Here is a 20,572-nt window from a genome sequence, read left to right on the forward strand (position 1 = left end):
AATTCCATTCTTCCAAATCTCTCTCCATCACCATCTATATCTCTGGTTTCCCTCTGTCTGAATAAGGGTCTCGACCCGAAATGTCACCCATTCCCTTTTCTCCAGAGATGCTGCCTGAACCGTTGAGTTGCTCCAGCTTTTTGTGTCTGTCTTCCCTTTATAACGGATTATGGTTGTAGCGGACAGACCTGCCGACGCCAGCCACGGCATGCACCATCTCCCCGGCTTGCACTGCCTCCCCAGCTGCCTACACCCGTGACTTCCAACACCAGCAAGGTGGACCAGCGAGACCTTCCTCACCCATTACACCAGCCGGTTGGCGAGGTTGTTGTTGCGGCTCATGTTGTGGCCCCTGGGGAATGCGCACTCTTTAGGCCACCGCCACCACTGACAGGGCTCGCTCAGTCACCATGGGGCTCCCTCCCCTCTTACCTGCTGCCACTTCTTCCTGTCGGTCGTCTCTTGGCCACTCCCTGCTCCCTATCCTTCTCCCGTTGTTTTGTCCGCTCGGCCTCTCCCCCCACTCCCCTCCCCCCCTCCAACACCACCTCCATCTCTTCTCCCCCGGAGACACCGACATTCTCCACCTTGGTAGATGTGGGGGAGAAGGAAGAAGGGAGGCGGCAGCGATGGAGGAGAGAGCGGCAGAGTGGATGGGAGGAGGAGGTGGCGGAGAAAGCAACGGCATGACGGCAAGATGCAGCAGCAGCAGCAGGTGAGAGGGGAGGGAGCCCCATGTTGACCGAGCTCGCCCTGTCAGTACCGGCCTGATGAAACCTCTGTCCCAGTTGCTACAACATGAACTGCAACAACAGCCACATCAACCGGACTGTAAGGCAGCTGATGAAGAAGGGCTCGCTGCTGCAGGCCAGCGGGCATTGGCACCTAATGTGAAACGACACAAACTGTGTAGTAACTCAGCCAACTGAATCAGTCTGAAGAAAGGTCCCAGAGATTTACTCCACTGAGTTACTCCAGCACTTTGTGTATTGACCATCATCTGCTGTTCTTTGTTTCAACTACATACGATGATAACCCCGTACTTGGTTATAGCAGACAATCATCAATTACGGACACCATTCCCCCCTCCCCAACCCCGACCCCTTGGTCCATTATAACGAGGGTTTACTGAATATCTGTAACTCAATGGTGGTGAATCTGTGGATTTCTTTGCCACAGAAGGCTGTGGAGGCCAAGTCAGTGGATATTTTTAAGGCAGAGATTGATAGATTCTTGATTAGTGCGGGTGTCAGGGGTTATGTGGGACGAGGCAGGAGAATTGGGTTAGGAGGGAGAGATAGATCAGCCATGACTGAATGGTGGAGTAGACTTGATGGGCCGAATGGCCTAATTCTGCACCAATCACTTAAGATCTAATGGTATTTGCTGAATAATGCCAAAACCTCCTCAGTGGAACAATCTCCATCACAGTAACTAAACAGGGGCGATCTAGTCAATCTTTTCATTCTCCTTCACTATGCCCAGGGTAATGAACAGTTGTGCCATGTAGTAAGTGCCCATCACGATGAGATTCTGAAAGGGCACGGTGAAACACAGCAGGTTGGTGGCCAGGACAAAGTCTGACACCATAAAGAGCCAGGCCCCCATTGCCCCGGTCACCCGTGGTGGAGGCCTGTGGCTGCAGAAGAGCACGGGAGCATTGGCCCGCCAGGACATGAGGCCGATCAGGGAACAGTAGCAGCACAGCAGGAGCACCTGGTAGATGGTGGAGCAGGTGCTGAGGAAAGACAAGCCCAGCATCACTGCCACGCCAATCACGCCTCCTGCCTTCATGTTCAGCGGATCGAAGCCAAAGGCCGAGGTGAAGAGACAGTGAGCCAGGGCAAACATGGCCGCACCTGTGGTGTGGAAGAGACAACGTTAGTCACACAGCCCCACCTCTTACCCCGAAGAGAGACACGAAAATCTGGAGCGACTCAGCGGGACAGGTAGCATCTTTGGAGAGAAGGAATAGCTGACGTTTCGGGTCAAGACCCTTCTTCAGACTGGTCAGGGATAAGGGAAATGAGAGATATAGGCGATGATGTAGACAGATAAAGAACAATGAAAGAAAAATATGCAAAAAACTGTAACTGCTGAAGGAAACAGGCCATTGTTAGCTGTTTGTTGGGTGAAAACAAGAAGCTGGTGCGACTAGGGTGGGGGAGGGATAGAGAGAGAGGGAATGCCGGGGCTACTTGAAGTTAGAGAAATCAATATTCAGACCATATAACCATATAACGATATAACAATTACAGCACGGAAACAGGCCATCTCGACCCTTCTAGTCCGTGCCGAACACATAATCTCCCCTAGTCCCATATATCTGCGCTCAGACCATAACCCTCCATTCCCTTCCCATCCATATAACTATCCAATTTATTTTTAAATGATAAAAACGAACCTGCCTCCACCACCTTCACTGGAAGCTCATTCCACACAGCCACCACTCTCTGAGTAAAGAAGTTCCCCCTCATGTTACCCCTAAACTTCAGTCCCTTAATTCTCATGTCATGTCCCCTTGTTTGAATCTTCCCTACTCTCAGTGGGAAAAGCTTTTCCACGTCAACTCTGTAAACACTGCAGACACAATATTCAGGAGCCTGCTGGATCTACCATCGTAACTCCCCTTCCCATTCCCACACTGACCTCTCTGTCCTGGGCCTCCTCCATTGCCAAAGTGTCGCCACAGGCAAACTGGAGGAACAGCACCTCATATTCCGCTTGGGTAGCTTACAACCCAGCGGTATGAAAATTGAAATAGACAATAGACAATAGGTGCAGGAGTAGGCCATTCGGCCCTTCGAGCCAGCACCGCCATTCAATGTGATCATGGCTGATCATCCACAATCAGTACCCCGTTCCTGCCTTCTTCCCATATCCCCTGACTCCACTATCTTTAAGAGCCCTATCCAGCTCTTTCTTGAAAGTAGCCAGAGAACCGGTCTCCGCCACCCTCTGAGGCACAGAATTCCACAGACACACAACTCTCTGTGAGAAAAAGTGTTTCCTCGTCTCCGTTCTAAATGGCTTACCCCTTATTCTTAAACTGTGGCCCCTGGTTCTGGACTCCCCCAACATCAGGAACTGCCTCTAGCGTGTCCAAACCCTTAATAATCTTATATGTTTCAATAAGATGCCCTCTCATCCTTCTAAACTCTACGGTATACAATCCCAGCTGCTCCATTCTCCCAGCATATGACAGTCCCGCCATCCCGGGAATTAACCTTGTAAACCTTCCTCAAATTAGGGGACCCTTCCTCAAATTTGGGGACCAAAACGGCACACAATACTCTAGGTGTGGTCTCACTAGGGCCCTGTACAACTGCAGAATTACCTCTTTGTTCCGATTCTCCTCTTGATATAAAGGCCAACATGCCATTCACTTTCTTCACTGCCTGCTGTACCTGCATGCTTACTTTCATTGACTGATGAACAAGGACTCCCAGATCCCATTGTACTTCCCCTTTTCCCAACTTGACACCATTTAGATAGTAATCTGCCTTCCTGTTTTTGCTACCAAAGTGGATAACCTCACATTTATCCACATTAAACTGCATCTGCCAAGCATCTGCCCACTCCCCCAACCTGTCCAAGTCACCCTGCATCCTCATAAATCTCCAATTTCAAGTAATACCCCTCCCTGCGCTCTTTCTCTTTTTCTGTGACCCTCCCCCACCACAGTGCTCATCCATTTCTCTTGCCATGATGGGCCGAAGGGCAAGTTCCTATGCTGTCTGTCAGGGTCTCTATCCGAAACGTCACCCATTTCTCCTACTCAGAGATGCTGCCTGCCCCGCTGAGTTACTCCAGCTTTTTGTGTCTATCTTTGGTCTAAACCAGCATCTGCAGAAAGACCCAAGTACCTTCTCCCCGTAACCTGCGTGGGTTTTCTCCGAGATCTACGGATTCCTCCCACACTCCAAAGACGTGCAGGTTTGTAGGTTAATTGGCTTGGTGTAAATGTAAATTGTCCCTAGTGTGTGTAGGATAGTGTTAGTGTCCGGGGATCACTGGTCGGTGCGGACTCGCCTGTTTCCACGCTGTATCTCTAAACTAAACTAAAAGTTGTCGTGGATCCCAGATCGGCTGTTACTATTCCGGGACGTCCCACTGTGCACGTACACAACCACAATAACCTTCCACCTCTCTTCCCGTACTGTGTACATGTTTGGAGATACATTGTGGAAACATGCCTTTGACCAGCGATCACTGCGCATTAACGCTATCCTATACACACTGGGGACTATTTACAATTACACCAAGCCAACTAGCCTACAAACCTGTACATCGTTGGTGTGTGGGATAAACCGGAGCACCTGGCGAAAACCCACATGGTCACGGGGAGAACGTACAAACTCCGTAATGACAGCACCCATAGTCAGGATCGAACCAGAGTCTCTGGCGCTGAAAGGCAGCAACCCTACCACTGCGCCTCCGTGCCACCCCTACTTTTATGTGCAGAGACCCACCAATAAAATTCAGACTGAACAGGGACTGCACTGACAGAGGAGCCTTTTCTTCAGCTCAATCATGAAATCAAAGCCTTACCTGCCCTAAGCTACAAGGTCTCAATACAGCAATACAGGCGGGCATGAGGAAGCGGTGTGGACCAGGGGTGGTGTCAGAAGGTGGGGACAGGCAGAGAGAGGTGCAGGAGGAACCAGGCAGAGAGACAAGTGAGGGCTTAGGGTGGCATCGGCAGGCATGGCAGAGGATCTGTCCAGAATGCCGGTTGAGGAACCAGTGGGGCGTGGGGTCGGGAGGCATGGTCAAGTATCCAGGCAGAGAGGCGGTGTGGGCTTGGGGTGGCGTCCAGCAGATATGGCAGAGAAACCTGCCGGAGCTGATGTCGCTAGGCATGGCAGTGGTGGTGTGGGCAGAGGAGGTGTTGCTGGGCAGTGCGGGGTGGCAGTGCGAGTCGGGGGTAGCTCACCCAGACGCTCCCTGGCGCTGAATTTCGGCAGGTCCGTCCGCTCTAACCGAAACCCGCTATATAACAAGCTCTCTAAAAACCAAGGGCTTACCGACAATGAAGGTCTTTGTATTGTTCATGAGCAGAAGCACATCTCCTGCTGCTGAGAAGAGGAGAGCGAGGAGCAATCTCTGAACCCTGCGGCGTTTACTGATGAAGTCTTTCCCATGATTCAGAATAAAGACACACAGGCAGATGAGTGGCAGGATCTTGCTCAATCCTTTCACCCAAAGTGGTGCCGAGGGAATCGAATTGACGACTGTGTAGATGCAGACAGCCATAAAGAAAGGAAGCAACCTTCCGACATCATTGTTATCCTGCAGACACAGAGAACAAGCCATGACTACAACGTAATTAACTCTCTCCTGCTCCCACACAATCCACTCAACCATTTAGTTCAGTTTAGAGATACAGCGCGGAAACAGGTTCCTCGGCCCACCGGGACCGCGCCGACATTAACACTATCCTACACACACTCGGGACATTTTTTTACACATACGTCAAGCCAATCAACCTACAAACCTGTACGTCTTTGGAGTGTGGGAGGAAAGCAAAAATCTCGGTGAAAACCCACGCAGGTCATGGGGAGAACGTGCAAACTCCGTACAGACAGCACCCATAGTTGGAATCGAACCCAGGTCTCTGGCGCTGCAAGGCAGCAACTCTACCACTGCGCCACCGTGCTGTTTATTTTAGTTTAGTTTATTATTGTCATGTGTACCAAGGTACAGTGAAAAGCTGTTTGCCATGTGCTTTCCAGTCAAAGGTCTAGTGATCAATAGATCATGAGGTGGATGGGAGGTCAGGACCGCAGTCTAGTTGGTGAGAGGATGGCTTAGTTGTCTGATAACATCTGGGGATGAAACTGTCCCTGCATCTGGAGGTGTGTGTTTTCACACTTCTGTACTTTTCGCCTGAAGGGAGAGGGGAGAAGAGGGAGTGGCTGGGGTGAGACTGGTCCTTGATGATGCTGCTGGCCTTGCCGAGGCAGCGTGAAGTGTAGATGGAGTAAATGGAAGGGAGGTTGATTTGTGTGATGGTTGGGCTGTGTGCACCACTCTTTGTAATATCTTCAAGTTCAAGTTCACATATATTGTCATATGCACCCAATTAGGGTGCAGTGATATTTGAGTTCCCATACAGCCACACTAGCAAAAAGAATGCAATGCACAATAAATTGAACATAAACATCCACCACAGTGGAATCCCCATTCCTCACTGTGATGGAAGGCAATAAAGTTCAGTCATCTTCCTCCTTTCTTCACCCGTGGTCGGGGCCTTTGATCGGGGCAGTTGCCGACGGTCCACTCTTCAAGCCCCCTCGTCGGGATGATGGAAACTCCCGAGTCCGCCGCTTCTTACCGGAGACCGCTGCTTCACGGTGTTAAAGTCCACAGGCCCCGCGGTCGGTGTAATTCCACAATGATCCTCGGCAAAGGCTCGCCCGCTCCATGATGGTATGCCCGTGCCACGCTTGCAGCTTGAAGCAACGGGCCGGTCTCCAGGAAAGGCCGCACCAATCCAGTTGTTAGGCCGCAAAAGGGGGGAAGGAGAAAGATCACATCTCCGTCGAGGTAAGTGACTGAAAACAGTTTCCCCCCACCCCCCCACATAAAAACATACTGACAAGCATAACAAAAAAAGTCAAAATAACACACAGGCTGCAAGCGAGGCTGCCATCTCGGCACTACCCTGTGGTCTTGGACAGAGCTGTTCCCAAACCAGGCTGTGATGTATCCCGACAACATGCTCTTTGCCACATCTGTAGAAGTTGGTGAGGATTGTTGGATATGTATTCCATTGGCAATCATGTTAAAGCAATTTAGTATCCTAATGGCCCTGTCCCACGGTGCGAGTTCATTCCAAGAGCTCTCCCGAGTTTGCCCTGATTCGAACTCGGAGATTTACGGTAATGGCCACTCGTCGGTACTCTGGGCTCTCCTGGACATTTTTCAACATGTTGAAAAATCTTCACGAGTCTTCCCGAGCTTACCTGCCATTAGCGAGTCTTCCCGAGTACCTGCCGTTAGCGTTACGAGCCGCTAAGAGACGTCCCCGAGCTCCGACGTACCCGCTATGTTCATTCTCCGTGCTTACCACGAGTTTAATTTTTTTTTAAACTCGGGAGCGCACTTGGAATGAACTCGTACCGTGGGACAGGGCCATTAATGTTTCAGACCCAAACATATTGAGACTACATTGTTATTCCAGAGAGGACAGAATTGCTGGAGTAACTCAGAGGACCAGGCAGCATCTCAGGAGAATGTTCAGTCTCAAGAAGGGTGCCAATCCAAAACGTCATCTATCCATGGAGTTGCTGCTTAATCCATTGAGTTCCTCCAGAACTTTGTATCCTTTTGTGTAAATCAGCTCCTGTTATTCCAGGCATTAGAGGGATATGGGTGAAACTGGGCAGATAGGACTAGTGTAGATGAGGCATTTTGGGTGTCGTGGGCAAGCTGGGCCTTAGGGTCTCCTTCTGTGCTGTATTTTTCTATGACAATTTAGTTTAGAGATACAGCGCTGAAGCAGGCCCCTTGGCCTACCAAGGCCGAGCCGAGAAGCAATCCCCGCTCATTAACACTATCCGACACACACTCGGGACCATTTACAATTTTACAAAGCCAATTAGCCTACAAACCTGTACGTCTTTGGAGTCTGGGAGGAAACCGGAGCACCCGGAGAAAACCCACACAGGTCACAAGGAGAACGTACAAACTCCGTACAGGCAGCACCTGTAGTCAGAATCGAACCCGGGTCTCCGGTGCTGTAAGGCCATGCTAGACTCTATGATTGTCCATGCCTGTCAAAATCTTAATATTTTGCAAACCTGCCATTTACTCCATCTATTCCTTTCTCCTCATTCTCTGAAATGTCTGTTCACCCATCTCATTCCTTGTTGTTTATCTTTCTATTTGTCTTTCGATTCTGCCGATTATTCTCTGCTTATGTTACCTGTACTGCAAGCCCAGCCAATGATCTCACCAATGATATCTCCTCAGATATCTATTAAATCTTCCCCCCCTCACATCCCCCACCCCCCACCCGCCCCCCCTCACCCCACCCACCCCACCCGCCCCCCCCTCAACTTAAACCTTCGGTCTAACCACTGTTTAATACAATTATATCTTAGCCTCCTTGCTTTGCTAATTAATGCCCGACTAATGAAGGCCAACTTCCCACGTGTCTGAACCACATTATCTCTCTGCGCTGCCGCCATCAAGGACATTTCCACGTACACTAATGTTCATCTTTTCCTCGCTACCTCCAAGGGTCAAACCCTTCATGGCTCATGTCCGACCCTCATGAGTGTCCCCAAAATGCAGTACCTCGCACTTACCTGGGTTCAACCCAATTTGCCATTTCTCAGTCCATTTCACCAGCGGTAGCACCCGAGGCACGGGATGGATTCTGACTATGGGTGCTGTGTGTACGGAGTTTGTACATCCTCCCCATGACCTGCGTGGGTTTTCTCTGGGATCTTCAGTTTCCTCCCACACTCCAAAGACCATATCACCATATAACAATTTACAGCACGGAAACAGGCCATCTCGACCCTTCTAGTCCGTGCCGAACACATAATCTCCCGTAGTCCCATATACCTGCGCTCAGACCATACCCCTCCATTCCCTTCCCATCCATATAACTATCCAATTTTTTTTTAAATGATAAAAACGAACCTGCCTCCACCACCTTCACTGGAAGCTCATTCCACACCGCTACCACTCTCTGAGTAAAGAAGTTCCCCCTCATGTTACCCCTAAACTTCAGTCCCTTAATTCTCAAGTCATGTCCCCTTGTTTGAATCTTCCCTACTCTCAGTGGGAAAAGCTTTTCCACGTCAACTCTGTCTATCCCTCTCATCATTTTAAAAACCTCTATCAAGTCCCCCCTTAACCTTCTGCGCTCCAAAGAATAAAGCCCTAACTTGTTCAACCTTTCTCTGTAACTTAGTTGCTGAAACCCAGGCAACATTCTAGTAAATCTCCTTTGTACTCTCTCTATTTTGTTGACATCCTTCCTATAATTAGGCGACCAAAATTGTACACCATACTCCAGAATTGGCCGCACCAATGCCTTGTACAATTTTAGCATTACATCGCAACTTCTATACTCAATGCTCTGATTTATAAAGGCCAGCACACCAAAAGCTTTCTTTACCACCCTACGTACAGGTTTGTAGGTTAATTGGCTTTGGTAAAAGTTGTAAATTGTCCCTAGCATGTGGGATAGTGCTAGTGTATGGGGTGATCGCTGGGCAGCACAGACTCAATGGGCCGAAGGGCCTGTTTCCGCACTGTATCTCTAAAGTCTAAAGTCTAAAGATCTGTTCTTAACTCTGGCCTGTCAGATCTGGCATAAAGGAAGATGGTTTGTGATTGCCAGATGTAAACGATCTTAGCCTCAGTGTATCAGTGTGGGCGTTTCTCAGGCAATGTCCTGGTCCCAGCCATCGTAATGACCCACCTATTCAGTTTAGTTCATTGTCACGTGTACAAAGGTATTGTGAAAACCGTTTGTTGCGTGCTATCCTGTCAGCGGAAAGACAATATATGATTACAATCGAGCCGTTTACAGTGCAATAACGTAAGGGAATAAAGTTCAGTGCAAGGTAAAGCCAGTAAGGTCCGATTAAAGATAGTCCGAGGGTCACCAATGAGATAGATAGCAGTTCAGGTCCGCTCTCTAGTTGTGGTAGGATGGTTCTACCAGTTACCTGATAACAGCTGTCCCTAAATCTGGCAGTGTGCGTTTTCCCACTTATGTACCATTTCCAACATAGAAACATAGAAACATAGAAATTAGGTGCAGGAGTAGGCCATTCGGCCCTTCGAGCCTGCACCGCCATTCAATATGATCATGGCTGATCATCCAACTATGTATCCCGTACCTGCCTTCTCTCCATACCCCCTGATCCCCTTAGCCACAAGGGCCACATCTAACTCCCTCTTAAATATAGCCAATGAACTGGCCTCAACTACCCTCTGTGGGAGAGAGTTCCAGAGATTCACCACTCAACCACCATGAAGTCAAAGGTGAGGATGTTCAATGATGATTACCTGACAGTCCATTCCGTTCCCAACTACTCAGCGACCTCTGCGGCAAAAGCAAACCCAAAGACAACATTCAAGGTGAAGATAGACACAAAATGCTGGAGTAACTCAGCAGGACAGGCAGCATCTCTGGAGAAAAGGAATGGGAGACATTCCTTTATCCAGAGATGTTGTCTGTCCCGCTGAGTTACTCCAGCGTTTGTGTCTATCTTCGGTTTAAACAAGCATCTGCAGTTCCTTCCCACAACATTGAAGGTGGGCTGATTAATGACAAATAACATTAGAGGCACACAAGATCCAACAAGAACAAATCTGTCTAACTACTTCTCCTGATGCACAATTATATGATCAATTTCAAGTCTCCCACTGTTAGTATTCTGGGGGGTCACCATTGAATAGGTCCAACTAGATCATCTATTAATACAGTGACTACCAGAGAGGATCAGCGGCTGGATATTCTACTGCTGATTGTTGGTCAGAATCGACTCGGTGGGCTGAAGGGCCTGTTTCCAAGCAGTAACTCCGCTCTCCTAAGTAAATAAGGATGGTGAATCTGCGGGATTCTCTGCCACAGAAGGCCGCAGAGGCCAGGTCTGTGGATATTTTGAAAGTAGTGATAGATAGATTCTTGATTAGTATTAGTATGTCATGGATTATGGGGAGAAGGCAAGAGAATGGGGTCAGGAGGGAGAGATAGATCAGCCATGGTCGAATGGCAGTATAGACCTGATGGGCCGAATGGCCTAAATCTGCTCCTATTGCTTCTTATAACCTCATGAACTCTCTCTAACCTGCAGACTTGCCTTCACATCCCTCACCCTCGTGACATGAAAATTAACTGCTCCTCCATCAGCACCAATTCTAAATCTTGGAACAACCTTCCAGAAAGTTCCATGGTTGCTCTGTATAGGGTTAATGTACACTTGAGAAAATTAGGAATTAATCGAATTCAGGCAGCGTCACTTTTTAATGGTGGAGAGTTCTTTTGTCATGGGAACCTTGTGAGCAGAGATGTACCACAGGGATCTGTGCTGGGACCTTTAGACAGTAGACAATAGGTGCAGGAGTAGGCCATTCAGCTCTTCGAGTCAGCACCGCCATGTTATATTCATCATTGATTTGGATGGTTAGTTTGGTTTTGAGATACAGCATGGAAACAGGCCCTTCGGCCCACCGTGTTCGTGCCGACCCGTCATACTGGCTCTATGTTATCCCACTTCCTCATCCACTCCCTACACACCAGGGGCAATTTACAGAGGGTCGATTAACCCACAAACCCGCACGTCTTTGGGATGCGGGAGGAAGCTGGAGCACCCGGAGGAAACCCACGTGGTCACTGGGAGCGCATGCAAACTCCACACAGAAAGACGCGAGGTCAGGATCAAGCCCGGGTCCCTGGCGCTGTGAGGAAGTGGTGCTACCAGCTGCACCACTATGCTGCCTAAACTTAGAGGGGATGATTAATAAATGTGGCGGTGCTATGAAGATTAGTAGTGATGTTGATAATGGTATTGGCATTATTTACTATTGTCACACCTAACCAAAATTGAGGGAAACTTTATTTTAGCGTGCTATCCAGTCAATTGATACCATATATGAATAGATTCGAGCCACACACAGTACAGCGAGTGGTGCAAAAGAATAAATAAACCGAGTGGAGAGAATCGTGTTACACCTACAAAGTGTAGATGGAAAAAGTGCAAGGCCCGTAACGAGGAAGGCTGGATGTTCGGGACTACACCCTCAGCTTATGAAATGACCATTCAGTGGTCTGATAACAGGGGCAGCACGGTGGCTACAATCTACCACAGTCGCTGACTCAAAAATGCTAGCAGCATCATCAAGGACCCACACCATCCTGGCCGCACGCTCATCTCTCCGCTGCCTTCAGGTAGAAGGTACAGGAGCCTGAAATCTGCAACATCCAGGTTCAGGAATAGCTACTTCCCCACAGCCAACAGACTATTAAACTCAACTGAAAACAAAAATCTGAACTTTAATAGCCTATTGCACTTTATGTGCTTATTTATGTGTGTGTGTATGTATATATTCAATGATATATGGACACACTGATCTGTTCTGTATTTATTTATGCTTACAATATTCTGTTGTGCTGAAGCAAAGCAAGAATTTCATTGTCCTATCTGGGAGACATGACAATAAACTCTCTTGAATTTGACAGTTGCTGCCTTGTAATGCCAGAGAGCCGCATTAGACCCTGACTATGGGTGCTGTCTGTACGGACTTTGTGCGTTCGCCCTGTGACCACGTGGTTTGCTCCAGGTGCTCCTGTTTCCTCCCACATTCCAAAGACGTACAGGTTTTATACAGGTTAATTGGCTTCTGCCAATTGTTAGTTGTCCGTGGTGTTTAGGATAGTGCATGTGTACGGGATTATCGCTGGTCGATGCGGGCTCGGTGGCTGAAGGGCCTGTGTCCACGCTGTATCTCTATTGTCTCAACTCCAAACAGCATGGAAGAAGCTAAGTCTGAATAGCTTTCAAACATTTTTATCCTCTGCCTCTGTGGTGGTGGGCCTGGTCTGAGACAACGATGAGAAGGCCTACCGGGAGGAGGTGGCTGATCTAGTACTCTGGTGTCAGGACAACAGCCTCCTCTTGAACATCAAAAAAACTAAGGAGCTGATCGTGGACTTTAGGAGGGCACATCGTCCGAGGACGTACACACCATTGAGGATAAATGGGGATACTGTGGATAGGGTGAGCGGTTTTAAATATCTGGGAGTCCACATCTCTGAGGATATGACATGGGCATCACACGCCTCAGCACTCGTGAGTAAGGCAAGGCAGCGCCTTTACCACCTCAGGCAATTGAGGAAATTCAGAGTGTCTCCGAGGATCCTCCAGTGCTTCTACGCAGAAGCGGTGGAAAGCATCTTGTCCGGAAATATTACCATCTGGTTTGGGAATTGCTCTGCCCAGGACAAGAAGGCTCTGCAGAGAGTAGTGTGTTCGGCCGAACGCACTATGGGAACTTCACTTGCCCCCCTGCAGGAACTATACATCAGGAGGTGCAACTCCAGAGCCAATAAAATCATGGGAGACCCCTTCCACCCCTGCAACGGACTGTTCCAGCTGCTACGGTCAGGGAAACGCCTCCGTTGCCATGCTGTGAGAACGGAGAGGTTGAGAAGGAGTTTCTTCCCAGAGGCCATTCGGACTGTAAACTCCTAGCTCACCAAGGACTAACTTTACTGAACCTTTTTCCTTCCGCCCACAATATTTAATATGTAAAATAATATGTGATTCTGTTTGTAGTTTGTTTGGTTGTTTGTTTGTTTGTCTTTTTGCACAAAGTCCGCGAGCATTGCCACTTTTCATTTCACCACATCTCGTATGTGAATGTGACGAATAAACTTGACTTGCCTGACGGGACAGGGGAGAAGAGAAAATGACAGTGGTGTGAATGGTCATAGTCAAGAGGATGCTATTGATCAGTTATTAAGATCGGTAGAGCCATGGCAGATGAAATGTAATATTAAAAATGACCGATGTACTGATGTCTAGGACATGTACAATGTACCGAGCCTGAGGGAGTATTAAAAGGACCTTTGAGAACAAGGAAAGGAAAGGTTTAGAGTGATAATGGGCAAACGCAGGCAGGTGGGATTTGTGTAGATGGGGCATCTTGATCATATGGGCAGGTTGGGCTGAAAGGCCCAAAGTCAATGGCTATTTTTAAGGCAGAGATAGATAGATTCTTGATTACAGGTGTCAGAGGTTATGGGGAGAAGGCAGGAAAATGGGGTTGAGGAGAAGACGGCGGAGTACACTTGATGGGCTGAATGGCCTAATTCTTCTCCTATCACATGACCTTATGAAAGGCCTGTTTCTGTGCTGTATGCTGCTATGACTCCATAATTCTATAGGTCTCTCTGAAGGTGCCATCATCCTTAGATAATGTGGTGAAGAATTAGCTGGAGCTTACAATGTGGGAGCGCGGAAGTTATGGTCAAACTTCATAAAACCTGGATTGGGTCTTGTGCAGAGTGTGCAGGAAGGAACTGTAGACGCTGGTTCATTCCGAAGATAGACACAAAATACTGGAGTAACTCAGCGCGTCAGGCAGGATCTCCGGAGAAAAGGAATGGGTGACGTTTTGAGTCGGGACCCTTCTTCAGACTGAAAGTAGAGGGGGGTGGGAACAGGAGGTAGGAAGAGGCCAGACCAAAACACTGGAGATTTTCCAAGACAACCCAGGGTCTAAAGAAGAGTCCCAACCCAAAACGTCACCTATCCATGTTCTCCAAAGATGCTGCCTGACCAACTGAGTCACTCCAGCACTCTGTGAAACGTCACCTATCCATGTTCTCCAGAGATGCTGCCTGACCCGCTGAGTTACTCCAGCACTTTGTTTCCTTTTTTGTTGCAAATCAGCACCTGCAGATCTTTGTGTTAGTGTTCACCCAGATATAGCCTGGGGATAGAGCAATTCAGTGTGGAGCAGAGACAGGACTGGGGTGGGCAGGGGTGACCTGACAGATATACAAAATTATGAAATGTCTGATAGCTTAGACCATATGAATCTATTCCCCATGGGAGAGATGTCTAAATCTACTTTGAGTTGGGATGAGAGATAGGTTGATAGAGCTTGATGGTGAATTTGTGGAATTAATTGCCACAGACGGCGGTGGAGGCCAAGTCATTGGGTATTTTTAAAGCAGAAATTATAGGTTCTTGATTAATAAAGGCATCAAAGTTTAGGGGAGAAGGCAGTAGAATGGGATTCAGAGAGAGAGAGATAGATCAGCCATGGCAGAGCAAACTGGATGGGCCGAATGATCTAAATCTGCTCCCACATCTTGTGGTCTTATGGCATCTGAGGAATCATTTTTCCCCCACCCACAGTATGCTTGGAATGTGTAACAGATGGGGAGAGCAGTGGGGACAGGCCCTCTCACTATATTTAAGGAGTGTCGTGTTGGGCGTTGGTATCTCTGAGGCACAGACAGCTGCGGAACAAGAGCATAGACGCAGAATGGGCACGAAAATGCTGGGCGGTCGGGCCTGTTTCTCTCCCAGACTCTCTGACTCGCATTCACGTTTGGATACATTCCGCTCGTACTCGAAACCCTGCACAGAAAAACATTTCACTTATCAGTCGCCTGCTAACAAGAACTCTCCAGCCCTCCCGATACAATCTTTTGCAAGTGTGCACCAAAGCAGAAAACATATGCTTTCACAACGCCGGTTTAGTAAATTGAAAGTGGATTTAATCCACACTCTGACTGTGACCTACCAGAGAAACAGGCAGTCCCACTTTGCAGAGGCTCATCTTGCTTTGCGAGGTCCGTTCCTGTGTCTTTAGCAGAGTTGATTTTTTGTCCGCTCTTTCCCCTGGTTTGTGGGCTTACCGTGGTTGTGGTGTGGCTATGATTTAGTACGTGTGGTTATGACATTCGTATTCAAATTAACCCAAGTCAGGGGTTGGGAAAAAACAAGTAGAAGAGTTGAAAGGGAAGGAAACTTGTTTGACCAGCTGAAATTCAAAAGGGTGTTTGCCTCGAGTGAATGAGCAAGTTATGTTTACAACCAGTCACGTGATCGCTTCTTGTCAGCTGCAATCTAGATACAGCTGGGAAGCAACGGTGGCCTGTGTGTGTGTGTGTGTGTGTGTGTGTACACCCTAACCAGCGTACGTGGCAGGGAACCTGTGCCGTATATTCAGCAAGGTTTGTAACCACAGGAAAACCCTTTGTCTGCTTCTCCACCTGCTTTCAGATTGCGAAAGACTTTTCGAATGCAGAGTGCCTGCTTTGCTGCCGGGAGAGCTGCTGCCTCACTGCGCCACAGTCCCCGGTTCGATCCTGACCTCGGGTCTGCTGCTTATGTGGAGTTGCACGTTCTCCCTGTGGCCAGGTTTCCCCCCCCCCCCCATATATATATCCTCCCACATTGCAAAGACGAGGGGGTTTGTAGGCTGACCTGAAATGTTGGAGTAACTCAGCGAGACAGGCAGCATCTCTGGAGAAGAGGAAATTTGTGTCGCTTCAGGACGAGACCCTTCTTCAGACTGAGAGTTAGGGGAGAGAGTCAGGGGAAACTAGATGTATGAGAAGGGACAGAGCCAGCACCGATGACTCACGAAAGGTGGAGCCCACAATGGTCCATTGTTGGCTGTGGAAGAGGTGATAACAAAGTGAAACTATTTTTGTATCTATCTTTGGTGTAAAACTAGCATCTGTAGTTCCCACACCGCCCCCTCCCCAGGTACCTTCCCCAGCAACCACAGAAGATGCAACACCTGTCCCTATACCTCCTCCCTCGACTCTGTCCACGGACCCCGACAGTCCTTTCCGATGAGGCAGAGGTTCACTTGCGTCTCCTCCAACCTCATCTACTGTACCCGCTGTTCAAGATGATGACTCTTATACATCGGCGAGACCAAACGCAGACTGGCCGATCGTTTCGCTGAACACCTCCGCTCAGCCCGCCTGAACCTACCTGCTCTCCAGGTTGCTAAACACATTAATTCTCCTTCCCATTCCCACACAGACCTTTCTGTCCTCCATTGTCATAGTGAGGCCAAAACGCAAATTGGAGGAACAGCATCTCATATTTCACTTGGGCAGCTTACAGTCCAGTGGTATGAATATTGATTTCTCCAACTTAAAGTAACCTCTGCATTCCCTCTCTCTCTACCCCTCCCCCACCCAAGTCACATAAGCTTCTCGTTTTTACCCAACAAACAGCTAACAATGGCCTGTTTCCTTTGTCACCGTTACCTTTCTGCATCTTTCATTCATTGTTCTTTATCTCTCTACATCATTTTCTATATCTCTGATTTCCTTTATCCCTAACCAGTCTGAAGAAGGGACTCGACCCGAAACGTCACCCATTCCTTCTCTCCAGAGATGCTGCCGGTCCCGCTGAGTTACTCCAGCTTTTTGTGTCTATCTTCGGTTTAAACCAGCATCTGAAGTTCCTTCTTACACATTGGGCTTGTAGGTTAATTCAAACCTGTAAATAGCCCCTGGTGTGTAGTCAAGTGGATGAGAAAATTAGATAACATAGAATTAGTGCGAATGGGTGATCGATGGTCGGGATGGGCTCGGTGGGCAGAAGGGCCTGTTTCCATGCTGGATTTTTCGTTCAATCAAAAATGAGAGGCAATCCTGTAGAGGAGATTAGTGGTACGGTGTCGTAGTTGGTAGAAGTGCGCCAGTGAACCGGATTCGATCCGGACTATGGGTACGGAGGCTGAACATTCTCCCTGGGACCATGTGGGTTTCCTCCGGGTGCTCCGATTTCCTCCCACACTCCAAAGACGTGGATTTGTAGGTTAATTGGTTTCTGTAAATTGTTGCTGGTGTTTAGGATAGAATAAGTGTAGGGGGGATTTGGTGCGGCGCGGACTCGGTGGGCCGAAGGGAATATTTCCACGCTGTATCTCTAAACTGAAAGAACACCAAGTGATGTTGTCCATGCGATATCTGCTAACGTTTATGATTTATTCTTCTTCAGGATCTGGATATTGTTGGCGAGTCCATGACCTATGCTGCCAAGAAGGACATAGAAACATAGAAAATAGGTGCAGGAGTAGGCCATTCGGCCCTTCGAACCAACACCGCCATTCAACATGATCAAGGCTGATCCTCCAAAATCGGAACCAAGAGCAGAAGGTGTATAGAAACATCAACAGCACCAGGGGTGCAGACCATCTTGCGGGTCTTTTATTGTTGCTGGGTCTAAATCCTGGAGCCCCCACCCCAAACTACACTGTGGGCATCGGTCGGGTGGTGCTAGACTTGGTCTACTCGCTGTCCACAGGCGCCCCCTGGTGGATTTCCGGGACCGCTGGGCACCGCGGGGGATGGAATCTATCCTGAATAAGGATGGGGAAATAGTTGTTTAAGAGTGTAACATTTAGGAATATATGTTTAGATTTTGTATTACGGTGGTGGGTTTGCTATTTGGTAACAATGTTTGGTGTTGTTTTGTATTGTGTATATTATTCTTGCAATAATTGAGTACATTTATTTTTGAGTACAATAAATTTATTGATTACAATATATTTGTTTCTTTTTTTTAAACAGCATTGTGGGGGCAAGCTGGAGGCCCTGCAACAGCCTGGGGCTCGGCTGGACCGGGCGCAGCTCCAAGAGGCCGAGTGCGTGGAGCAGACGCGGTCTGCAGCGGTGGAGCAGTGGCTTGGCCAGGCCGACCCTACAACGCTGCCATGGCAACGGGCCTACATGGCCAGGTCAAGATCCCTGCACTTACAACAACTGGGACTTGAAAATGGAGTGAAACTGGTGCATTAGTGTACCACTGTTATACACTTGTACTGTATCTCAGATGCTTATGTGGGGGCCAAGGCACTGGATGTTTTCACGAGAGAATTAGATTTAACTCTTAGGCCTCACGGAATCAAGGATATGGGGAGAAAGCAGGAACGGGGTACTGATTTTGGATGATCAGCCATGATCATATTTAATGGCGCTGCTGGCTCGAAGGGCCGAATGGCCAACTCCTGCACCTATTTTCTAGATTTCTATGTTTCTATGTTATCTGATATGTATCTAAGTGCTTATGTACACAAGTGCTAATGCTTTTGGATCTCGACCCGAAACGTCACCCATTCCTTCCCTCCAGAGATGCTGCCTGTCCTGTTGAGTTACTCCAGCATTTTGTGTCTATCTTCGCTATACTCCAGCATTCTACAGTTCCTTCCTGCACTGTGTATGTACAGTGATATTTGTACTGAACATATACAAAAATTAATTTCTCTGTACCTCAGCACATGTGACAAACTAAACACCGTGTTTCACATCGGGCCCCTTCTTCAGACTGTTTGTACTAGGGCAAGAGAGGGCAATAGAGAGCGGAAAGAGAGATGTGGCCGAACAAAGCCTAGGGCGGCACAGTGGTGCAGCGGTAGAGTTGCTGCCTCACAACGCCAGAGACCCGAGTTCAATCCTGACTACCAATGCTGTCTGTACGGAGTTTGCACATTCTCCCTGTGACCTCGTGGGTTTTCTCCGGGTGCTCCGGATTCCTCCCACACTCCAAAGACGTACAGGTTTACAGATTAATTGGCATCTGTCAATTGTAAATGTGTCCAACTCAGCATAGAAGTTGGGAGGTAGACAAAAATGCTGGAGAGACTCAGCGGGTGAGGCAGCATCTATGGAGCGAAGGAAAAGGCAACGTTTCGGGTCGAGACCATCTTCAGACTGAGGCAAGTCAGTGGCAAGTTGGGATATCATGTTACAGTTGTACAAAGTGCTGGTGAGGCCGCACTTGGAGCATTGTGTTTGGTTTTGGTCTCCCTGCTAGAGGAAAGATGCCATCGAGCTGGACAGCGTGCAGAGAGGTCTCACAAAGATGGTGCTGGAAATCCAGGACCAGTATTGAAAGAGGCAGAGCAGGCTCGGACTTTATTCCTAATTGCACAGGATTGCTGAGGGGTGATCTTATAGAGGTGTACAAAATCATGGGGGGGGGGGGGGGGGAAGATAGGGTAAACGCACACAGTCTTTTACGCTGGGTAGGGGAATCAAAAACCAGAGGCCATAGGTTTAAGGTGAGGGGGGGGGGGGGGGGGGAAGGTTTAATAGGAACCTGAGGGTTAACATTTTCACACAAAATGGTGGATATATGGAACAATCTGCCAGAGGAGGTAGTTGAGACAGGTACTATTATTTCATTTTAGTTTAGTTTAACTTATTATTGTCAAGTGTTCAATGATACAGTTAAAAGCTTTTTGTTGCATGCTATCCAGTCACAGAAAGACAATACATGATTACAATCAAGCCGTCCACACTGTACAGATAAAAGGATAAACACACCATTTATTCAAGATAAAATCCCACTAAAGATAGATCAAAGGTCTTCAATGAGTTAGACAGGAGGTCACTCTAGCCAGTGGGAGGATGGTTCAGTTGCCTGATAACAGCTGGGAAGAAACTGTCCCAGAATCTGGAGGTGTCCGTTTTCAAACTTCTGTACCTCTTACCTGATGGGAGAGGGGAGACGAGGGAGTGACCGGGGTGAGACTGGTCCTTGATTATGCTGGCGGCTTTGCCGAGGGTGCGTGAGGTATAAACGCAGTCAATGGAGGTACATCTTAAATCAGTAGCAAATTTAGAATCCATCTCAGTGATTTATCGGAAGGATAATCGTGAAGTGTAGATGGAGTGCATGGAAGTGAAGTTGTTGTGTGTGACAGTCCGGGCTACATTCACAACTCTCTGCAATTTCTTGGAGATAGCAAAGGTTCAGAGAGATTTGTGCCAAATGCGGACAAATGGGACAAGCGTAGCTGGAGCATCTTGGTCTCATGGATGACTTGGGCTGAAGGTGCAGGAAGGAACTGCAGATGCTAGTTTACACTGAAGATAGACACAAAATGCTGGGGTAACTCGGCAGGGCAAGCAGCATCTCTGGAGGGAAGGAATAGGTGATGTTTTGAGTCGAGAGAAGGGCCTATTTCCGTGCAGTATGACTTTATGATTCTAGTGAAATTTTAAGTGAAGCTACAAGGAGAATGTGAGGATTTGATTTACTCCGACGACACAGAA

The 20,572-nt window shown here is 48.3% G+C and overlaps 1 protein-coding gene and 1 long non-coding RNA gene across 2 annotated transcripts; one reads left to right on the forward strand and one right to left on the reverse strand.

Moving 5' to 3' along the window:
* Positions 1–569: 569 nt before the first annotated feature.
* Positions 570–15,476, reverse strand: LOC129713192 (lysoplasmalogenase-like protein TMEM86A). The gene is made up of 3 exons (XM_055662044.1): positions 15,289–15,476; positions 5,028–5,292; positions 570–1,859 (listed from the first exon to the last, which is right to left on the reverse strand). Exons 1-3 carry the CDS (start codon positions 15,322–15,324, stop codon positions 1,450–1,452), a joined length of 711 nt encoding a protein of 236 aa, XP_055518019.1. The 5' UTR covers positions 15,325–15,476; the 3' UTR covers positions 570–1,449.
* Positions 15,477–15,480: 4 nt separating this feature from the next.
* Positions 15,481–18,059, forward strand: LOC129713193 (uncharacterized). Its single transcript, XR_008726195.1, has 2 exons — positions 15,481–15,721; positions 17,514–18,059. It is a non-coding gene; the product is annotated as an uncharacterized LOC129713193 (long non-coding RNA).
* Positions 18,060–20,572: the final 2,513 nt, after the last annotated feature.

The sequence above is a fragment of the Leucoraja erinacea genome, chromosome 35 (assembly GCF_028641065.1).
Source record: "Leucoraja erinacea ecotype New England chromosome 35, Leri_hhj_1, whole genome shotgun sequence".
Lineage (NCBI taxonomy): Eukaryota > Metazoa > Chordata > Chondrichthyes > Rajiformes > Rajidae > Leucoraja > Leucoraja erinaceus.

Bases quoted from the DNA above. Each gene is read 5' to 3' on its own strand.
- LOC129713192 (XM_055662044.1), bottom strand. From the start codon at position 15,324: ATGAGCCTCTGCAAAGTGGGACTGCCTGTTTCTCTG. The intron at 5,293-15,288 runs GTAGGTCACAGT...CTGTGTCTGCAG, and splicing joins TGGGACTGCCTGTTTCTCTG to GATAACAATGATGTCGGAAG. The intron at 1,860-5,027 runs GTAAGCCCTTGG...TCCACACCACAG, and splicing joins TACAAAGACCTTCATTGTCG to GTGCGGCCATGTTTGCCCTG.